At 39.5% G+C, this 8,312-nt stretch overlaps 1 protein-coding gene across 1 annotated transcript; it reads right to left on the bottom strand.

Moving 5' to 3' along the window:
* Positions 1–82: 82 nt before the first annotated feature.
* lhfpl5b (LHFPL tetraspan subfamily member 5b) lies at positions 83–3,864 on the bottom strand. The gene is made up of 3 exons (XM_061058766.1): positions 3,126–3,864; positions 1,027–1,263; positions 83–193 (listed from the first exon to the last, which is right to left on the bottom strand). The coding sequence occupies exons 1-3, from the start codon at positions 3,532–3,534 to the stop codon at positions 183–185; spliced, it is 657 nt and encodes a 218-aa protein (XP_060914749.1). The 5' UTR covers positions 3,535–3,864; the 3' UTR covers positions 83–182.
* Positions 3,865–8,312: the final 4,448 nt, after the last annotated feature.

Raw genomic sequence — 8,312 nt, 5'->3', positions numbered from 1 at the left:
TGTTTTTAGGTTTGAGAAGCACTTAGTTCAATAACCAAAAGTCACCTTAACTTTATAAAACAACAGGAATATAAAAAAAGATTCAGTTTGATCTCAGCTTCATCAAGACTTCTCTGGTTGATTGTTTTTTTTGCCATCAAAGTACATCTGCATCACACTGGGCTCTTTATTGGTCGTGTTCATCAGGAGTTCTCTGCAAAAAGGAAAGAATACCCTTAGGGATTTATATTTAATGTTAGTTACTAACTCACTCCATAGTAGTGGCCTGTTGACACCCAAACATAACATCAAGTTAACATAGAAATCCACCATTTCAAAAACAACTTAATAAGGGGAGACATAGTGGGGTAGGGCTGTTGCCTCACAGCAAGGAGGTTCATGGTTTTCCCCGTCTGACACGGCCTCTCTGTGTGGAATTTGCATGTTCTCCCTGTGCCAATTGGTGGCTCTAAATTGCCCGAAGGTGTGAATGTGAGTGTGACTGGTTGTCTGTCTCTATACGTCAGCCCTGTGATTGACTGGCAAACAGTCCAGGGTGTACCCCGCCTCTCGCCTATGACATGCACCAAACAGCTCCAGGATCAGGAGTTGAACCTGCGACTGGTGTGATGAAATCTGTATCCTCTTTTCATGGGGCGCCAGCTCTAACAACTAAACTTAATCAGGGCCCGCTTACTTTTCTAAGAGTTTTTAAAAATTGTTATTATTAATTTCCTATATTTCCGCAGTAGGTTACGCTCTGGGAGTATTTGAAATTGAACTTAGCTGTATCACACGGTTAGTATTTTTCATGCTGCTTCACTTGTTACATTGTCTTTGCTTACTGGGACACTTAAAAAGAACACGGACATCATCATTTGTTATCAGTAGACTAACGTCTGTTTGATTCTTACATTATAAAGGAAAGTCTGTAGTGAAAAATGACTCAAACATTCTGACTCAAAATTTCAAGCCTAAGACATTACATGTTCAATTCCCTACTCTCATCTGCACCTCCGACCTTTACATGTTTACATTAACCCTTACCGCCTCCGTCCACCTCAAAGTCATCGGGCAGCAGTTTGTCCTGCCTGTTGCCGAGGGTGAAGGACAGAAAGGCCAGAAGCAGGGCATCCAGGATGCTGATGATGGCCAGGATGTAGGCCCAGCGCACTGTGCAGTTCCCCAGGCTGTATTTATCTGTCCTCTGACCACACATCCTCTTCACCTCCGGAGAGTCCCAACCGTCCGGGTAGATCATGCAGCCCATCACCATCAACACGGCTGTGGGTTGAGGAGAAGGACAATGAAGTGGTGAGATAATGACCTACTTGAATAATACATACTGATTAAGGATATTCTTCTGATCTTCAGGGTGTAGCCTCATGAATTATAAGTGCAGCAGGGCAAAGGATGAACAATGTTGCTATTTGGATGGTGTAGACATCTGTTGAGAAAAGTCTTTCATCTGTTAACATTTCTTCAGATTTTTTTAAATTAAATGATGTATCACAGGATAAAATATTAGTTAAAGGACGGCAGAGCATTTTATTTTTACTTCTAGTGTGGAGCTGGACTGATATATCAATATCAGAGGATATTAACACCTCGAAATGTTCCTATAGTAACACATCTGTATGGATGCTGATATGATATCATTAGGCCTATCTGTTTACTATCATAGAAAGGTCAAGGTTCATTCATGCTCAAAAATTCATTATATTGACTGCCATGATGGTTATTGGGAATTTCTTCCCCTCTGTCACAGTATCAGCTGTTATGTAGATATTTAGTTGATGGTTCTTCTGCATTTTAATTGCAGGAGTTTTAATTGTGAATGTGTTTTCCATTGTCTTATAGGCACTTTGACTTCAACAAAGCCACCTGTACTTCCGCCGCCATTCCACACAGGCCTTTTATCACAGCTCTGGTTTCCTTGGATCCATTTTGAGTGAGGTGCAGGACTAGATCAGTTAACAACACAGCAACACCTGTTCGTGTTACATGTGAGTTATTCTCCATCAGAGGTGTCAGGGCTGAAACTGGATCCCTTATTGGCTCCCACAGTGATGAGCATCACAGTACAAACACATCACGCCTGAAACCAGAGAGGTGAGAAGGCAGCTCATGACTGAGTGAGTTTATCACCTCTCACCCACAGGAGACACACCGGTCTCTGTCTCTAGACCTGCTGCCTCACTTCAGTGTTTAGATACTCACGTGCTGAAGGTTTTTAGAGATTTGAAAGGTGTATCTGTATCATCATGACAAAATGAACAAGCTCGGCCCTAAAAGTTGTAATTAAGCTGACATTATACAGTTTTAAAAAGGAGAATACATGTTGGAGTCACTTTCCCTCTTAATGTTTCTCATTGGACTATGATCTTTAACTCTGGCCTATATTTTTATTTTATTTTAATTAAAAAAAATAGGAACCTTGAATTAATATTTTAAGCTGGTTGGTGACAAAGTAACTACCGGTATGTTAACGTGCTAATGAAGAAATCAACAAACACAATGCCTCTTTATAGACAATCTTCTAGGATATACACACTATTCTTATTGATAGTTTAGATTTTTATCAAACTGTTTCTTACCATAAAACGTTTCACTGTCACTCTAAATTCTTATTCTTAACTTAAAAAAGCATTATTATCTATTGGATTTTACTTGCCAAAATAACGTGTATGGCACTCTTTCATTGTTTATGTTCATCTTGTATATTTCTTTGTTTTCCTTCGTGTAAAGCACATTAATCTGCATTTCTTTTAAGTAAAGGTTAAACTCAGAACCTACTACAATAGCACAAGAGTATTCAAAGAAAAAGTACTTCTTATGCACAATAGGCACATTTTTATAGATTTATGTTATTAGATCACCCTAATGCAACCAGGGTTTGACTGGTGGTGGTGGATAGTTCGGGTCTTATCAACTTCGAATGATTTTGATCTACTACTCTTGTCAATATCAACATCCTGTTTACATTTTTGATCCATTTGTATGTTTAAAACACTAGAATATAGTTTATACGTGTATGTGGTAGAGACTAGAGTAGAATATAAAGTAGAACAGAATGGAAGTCTTTATCACAGAACTTCAGAAGTGTAAAGTGCTGCAGAAAAATAACGGAGCACACGTCTGCTCACCGGAGGCCAGCTGCATCCAGGCGCAGATCCGGTACACGTTCCCGGCGTTGCAGAAGAAGAAGAGGCTGAAGCAGACCATGGTGCCCACGATCAGCAGCATGGAGGTCCCCACGAAGAACATTGCTGTCCTGAAAGCCGGGGAGGGGATGGAGCCAAAGTCCAGCGCGCTGCCCTTACAGATGAGCTCTGAGGTGAGCGCGTTGCCGATGCAATAGTGGAAGAGGCCGAAGTAGCCAGCCTGCGGGGTGTTGACGCTGTCCCCGATCCAGAAGGGCTGGATGAAGACCACCACGGTGATGATGACGAAGCAGATGGTGAACACGGCCCACATTGCACCAATGGCGCGCGAGTTTCTCACATAGTTAGTGTGGTAGATTTTGGCGGCTTCTTGAGCCGGAAGAAGGTCCATGTTTGCGAAAAAGTTAGTGTCTGATGAAAAAAAACTTTTTTTTTAGAAAAGAAGTCAGCTTTTCTAAAATACCCCTTATCTTGATTTAAATTGTTAACATTTTCTTAACAAACCAAAAAAGTAATTCAGATATCCTCTAGTCTTTAAACGCTTCACCAATAGTCAACACCTGTTTAGGCTGAAGCTGCTCTGCAATGTCCGTTCTGTTTCAGCATTCAGCACCTTGGACAGCACCCGCCTCCTGCTCTGACGTCAGAGATTGACAGCTGTCCGACGGCTTTCCCAAAACTGAAAATACAGACTTTCCTACCGGGTTAAAGAGAAACTTCCTATACTGCTGTTTAATTGAACTTTAATGTTCGTGCAGATGTTCAGTTTATTGAGTAACCTGAGTCTCTGATTAAAGAAGAGCAGACGTGACTCAGTTCATTTAGGTCAGGTAAGAATAACCATACTTAATGTCTTCTTCTTTTAAATGGCAGTCCTTAAAGGAGCTTTTGTATAAAAAGAAGATTATTCTTGCCCTTTCATTGAGACTACCAATAAGGATGGCTACATACTAGTAGCAACCAGTTTTTCAACAATATATTTTCTGGCTTGAAGACTATTTATATAATTTATATTTAAACTATCTAACTTTGGTTGGTTTTCTTCAAGATCGTTTAAATGCTTGCATACAGTTTGATAACTACAGGGTATAAATGAGCAAGTATGTAACATTGATACAGTATTTCTTTCCATACAAATAAGTATTACCTTTTCACAAAAAGTACATCTTTACTTTTGGAAAGTGCAATGCTATAGTTTTAAACTTTCTGCATCGTTGGCGATATCAACTTCAAAACTTCTTATTGGAGTTTAAAACTTCCTGCCAGTGACAGTGATCTAATAAGGAGTTCATTTGGAGATATTGAAAAAGACTTACACGGTTAGATTATAGCTTTAGAATTGTTGTTGAGGGAGGATGTTCTCAGTTCAGCTGCATCACGATGCTCCAAATGACAGGGTAGAAATAGCAGAGATGTGTGGAAGCTATCACACCACACAAACACACCATTTTTTTTTCTTTTTTAACTTCTGCTCTGTCATTTCTGTTTGGGAGACACTTCTCTTCCATTTCCATCGACCTTGTGTGGGTGCAAATGTTAACAAATACAACACCACAATTCAGAATCTTACTTCCTGCTGCCTGAATTTCTAAACTATTTCTAAATGTCCCCTTTTGATGTGAATGTCTATAAAAACACAAATTATTGTTTTAAACTTACAACATACTGATTCCGCCCTTTGCACATGTTTTTTTTCTTTTGAAATGTGGTGACATTTTCAGTTCGGGATAAGATGGGTGGCAGAGCATGACACCTTCTGTACCCGTCACCCTTCACTTAGACGTTCATAACAAGCAGACTCAGGCCTCCTTCTTGACACTTTGTCATGTGTGGAGGAAAGTTCTTAAGGATGAGCGACTGTCCCACATCTCCAGGGGATGTGTGAGAGCTCCCTGCAGCTCAGGAGGGACAATTTACTGCCTGTGTGTGTAGGGGGGAGAAACGGAAACACAAGCTCTGCCTTACACACTCAGACAGACAGAGAGACAGAAGGCTCGAAAGTTTTGATGAAAAAAGACAAATAAATCTAAGTCTATTGAGGAAAATTGAGAAGGAACTGCTTTAGATTGCTGCTCTAATGAGGCCTAATCCCTGATACAAGAGAAGACACAGCTTCTAAAGAGCCTGCTAAGATTTCATCAAGTCTGATTATTCTTTAATGATGCCTTACAGAGAAAACGGTGCAAAGACTCCTCTTCATCATCAAGGCTTCTGAACACAAGATTATAGTTATTGATTCACAATTTTGGAGACTTAACCTCTTTATGTGTTTTCAGGCTTGTTAATGAAAGGCTGTACAGATTCAAGGGAATTTGTGAATTCTGAAATCCACTTTGCACTCAGAACTCGCGGTTATGAATTAAAAGATAAATCTATGACTTAGAGCAGCGCTGCTGTGTTAAAGCTCCCAAGGTGGATAATTAAACTTTTTTTCCCCGCTTTTATATTTTACATTTTTTCTTCACACAGGCTCATTAGCAGAACGATCAAGTTGTTAAACTGTGTTCTCACCTTCATATTTGTGATCAGAAATTTCAGAAAAGAATTGTACATTGTGAATTATAATGCTTGAACAACAACACTCTTCGTCTCTCTAAACTGCTCATGTTTTAACTGCAGAGGCCATAGATGAGTCCAACAGTGAACAGCACTGTTTTAAAACTCTGTGAAAGGAGGACATCATGGAGGCAGAACACCTATACAGTGAGGCAGGTGAGTACAGCCAGGGACAGGTAACACACTCAATATCCTTTAGAAAGGTCATCGTATGTAGATCACTTGATACAGATTATTGTCAGTGATGGATATTTAATGCAGTTTCTTTGAAGAAAGTGGGGAACTGTCATCCCTAGGGACACTTTGGAGAACAGCAGGTGGTGGTGGGAGGGGGGGGGGGGGGGGGGGTAATGAGATTAAGGCCAAACGAAGGCAAATAAACGAGCACATTTAATTTAGTCTCTTTATGAAATTAGTATGAAGCCCTGCTGATGAAATAAATAACTGTCTATTAGTCATGATTTAAAAAGCTAATAATTAAATAAAGCTCCGTGCAGTGAGGCGGTTAAGTGACTGTTTAGAAATATAATGAGCAGGGAAAGATCCATTGATAATTCATTGCTGAGAAAGAGAATTGATGAGTGGAAATACCAACAATTTATCGATTACTGGTAGATTTTCAAAAACTTTGGATTTTCCGCATTTCTTCTTACCAAGCTAAATACATTTCAATCAGGAGAGACTTTAGTAAGCATTTACAATTATTTATTCAACTGTTTAGGAAAAGATAAATGTGCAATGTCTTTGGCGATTACACTCTGTCAGGATGACTTCATGCACTCAGAGGGGTAGCCAGGCTGACAGCAGGATAGGATACCTCCCTGGTGGAGTCTAGACACTGCTGGTGGTGGTGATGATAGAAGAATGTAGAATGTGATGAGGAGTGGGTTTCTAAGGCTGTATCTGAACTCTGCTGAGCTGGAATGGAGGTGACTCGGTCGGAGGAGGGTCGCACTGATCACACTGAAATGACAAACTGACCGTGGAAGATAGGGAACAGATTTTAATCTGCTGTTGACCGCAGCAATATGATTGGTTGAGAGAGGTTGTGGTAGAATCGGGTTTGATTATTACTTAAAGAGTAAATGTCCAGAATCAGCTGATCACCAGAGCAGGGAGATGGGGGAAGCGGTAGAGAGGGAGTGGCTAAGTTAAATGGAGAAAATAGAATAAATGTGTGAGAGAATATAACCAGTCTTCCTGCTTAAACTTACACTGAGCTCCATTTGTGTGAACTATGGGTGGTTAGCCTCTTCCTGTTTCGACAGTACCTGTCCTATCAGCTATCAGTCACCTTGCTGCTTCTCCTTTGAAAACTAGTGCAGAAAGAGTTTTTGTCAGCATTTCTTCAGGACAGAAATATCAATGCTGCAACAGTCACAGAAAACTCAAAAAGTACATTAAAGGACTTGTTTGTTGTATTACTTTACTGGGATTATAAATATGTTGAGACAAAGCTGTATGCGTGTGGCACAGAGGATATTATGCTTAAACACAGCATTTAATCAAACTCTATTGCAGCCTAATTAGAGCTGTAAAAGAGAACATTTTACCAGAATTTCTCCTAGGAAAATCATGTGAAAATGGTTTTGATAAAAGTGTTTTGATACATGCTGTAAGTTTTGTTCTTCAGTAATAGTAGGAACACCCACTGAAGTTTGGAAAAGTAAGTCATAAAATCCCCCAAATAATTTTAATGAGCAGCATTCTAAAACCTGCAGTTCACAGGTGGGGTTTATCGCCCCTAAAAACAGGTACATCTTCATCGTTAGTCAGAGTTGGAGCTAAAAGTTGGTACCAAGTAATTTGTGTCTAGTTCAATTCTGCTTTTATGCATTAATTAGTTCAAGTATTTTCACTATGGTCACCTGAACTTTACATCATTTCACACTCTCCAGTATTGTCCAGGTGATATAAAAGGAATACAAATCAGTAAAAAATAATCCAGTTTGGATACTAGCACTGCAGAAATAAACATAATCTTTATCTAATTAAGTGTAATCAAAGACAACAGAAAAAAGTGAAGTGCACATAGTCATCAAATTTGAATGCACGTTCTGTCAAATCCAACACGTGGAAACTGTGATTTGCCCTTTAAAAATCATTAAATGACTGCTTGTCAGCAGGGAAACAGAAATACTTGATGACAACATTACTCCTTGATGTGGAGGAGTTTATTTCAGTGCAGTCACCACTGACGGATCAGCGGGTTATTTCTGCCTTTAATAAATACCAGTGTGGAATCTACAATTCTGATATATGGTCTCAGTCAAATTTAGGAGGCATGTCAAACTGAAGTAGAGCCACTTTTCTCACAGATGTCAACAAAAAAAGGCTCTGTGCAAACGGCTTGAATACCTTAACCTTGTCATATTTTAGAAAAAAAAAATGTAGCTGCCATTTGAACACAAAAAACTGAAATATTCAGAGATAAAGATTACATTTTTGAAGACTTTTCCAGGCCTAAATAAGAAGCTACACCAGATCATCAAAAAGGAACTCTGCAGCCGGGTTAACGGGTCTGTCAGGCTCTACTCTGTCAGTGTTATTTTGAGCTTTAAGCTAACAAAATGATGCTCAGTCATAATTCTTATATGCAAATGTTTTGCAGGT

Source organism: Labrus mixtus, chromosome 15 (genome assembly GCF_963584025.1).
Source record: "Labrus mixtus chromosome 15, fLabMix1.1, whole genome shotgun sequence".
Taxonomy (NCBI): Eukaryota; Metazoa; Chordata; class Actinopteri; order Labriformes; family Labridae; genus Labrus; species Labrus mixtus.
Note: the sequence above shows the minus strand (reverse complement) of the source record. Positions and strands in the feature narration are given on the sequence as shown.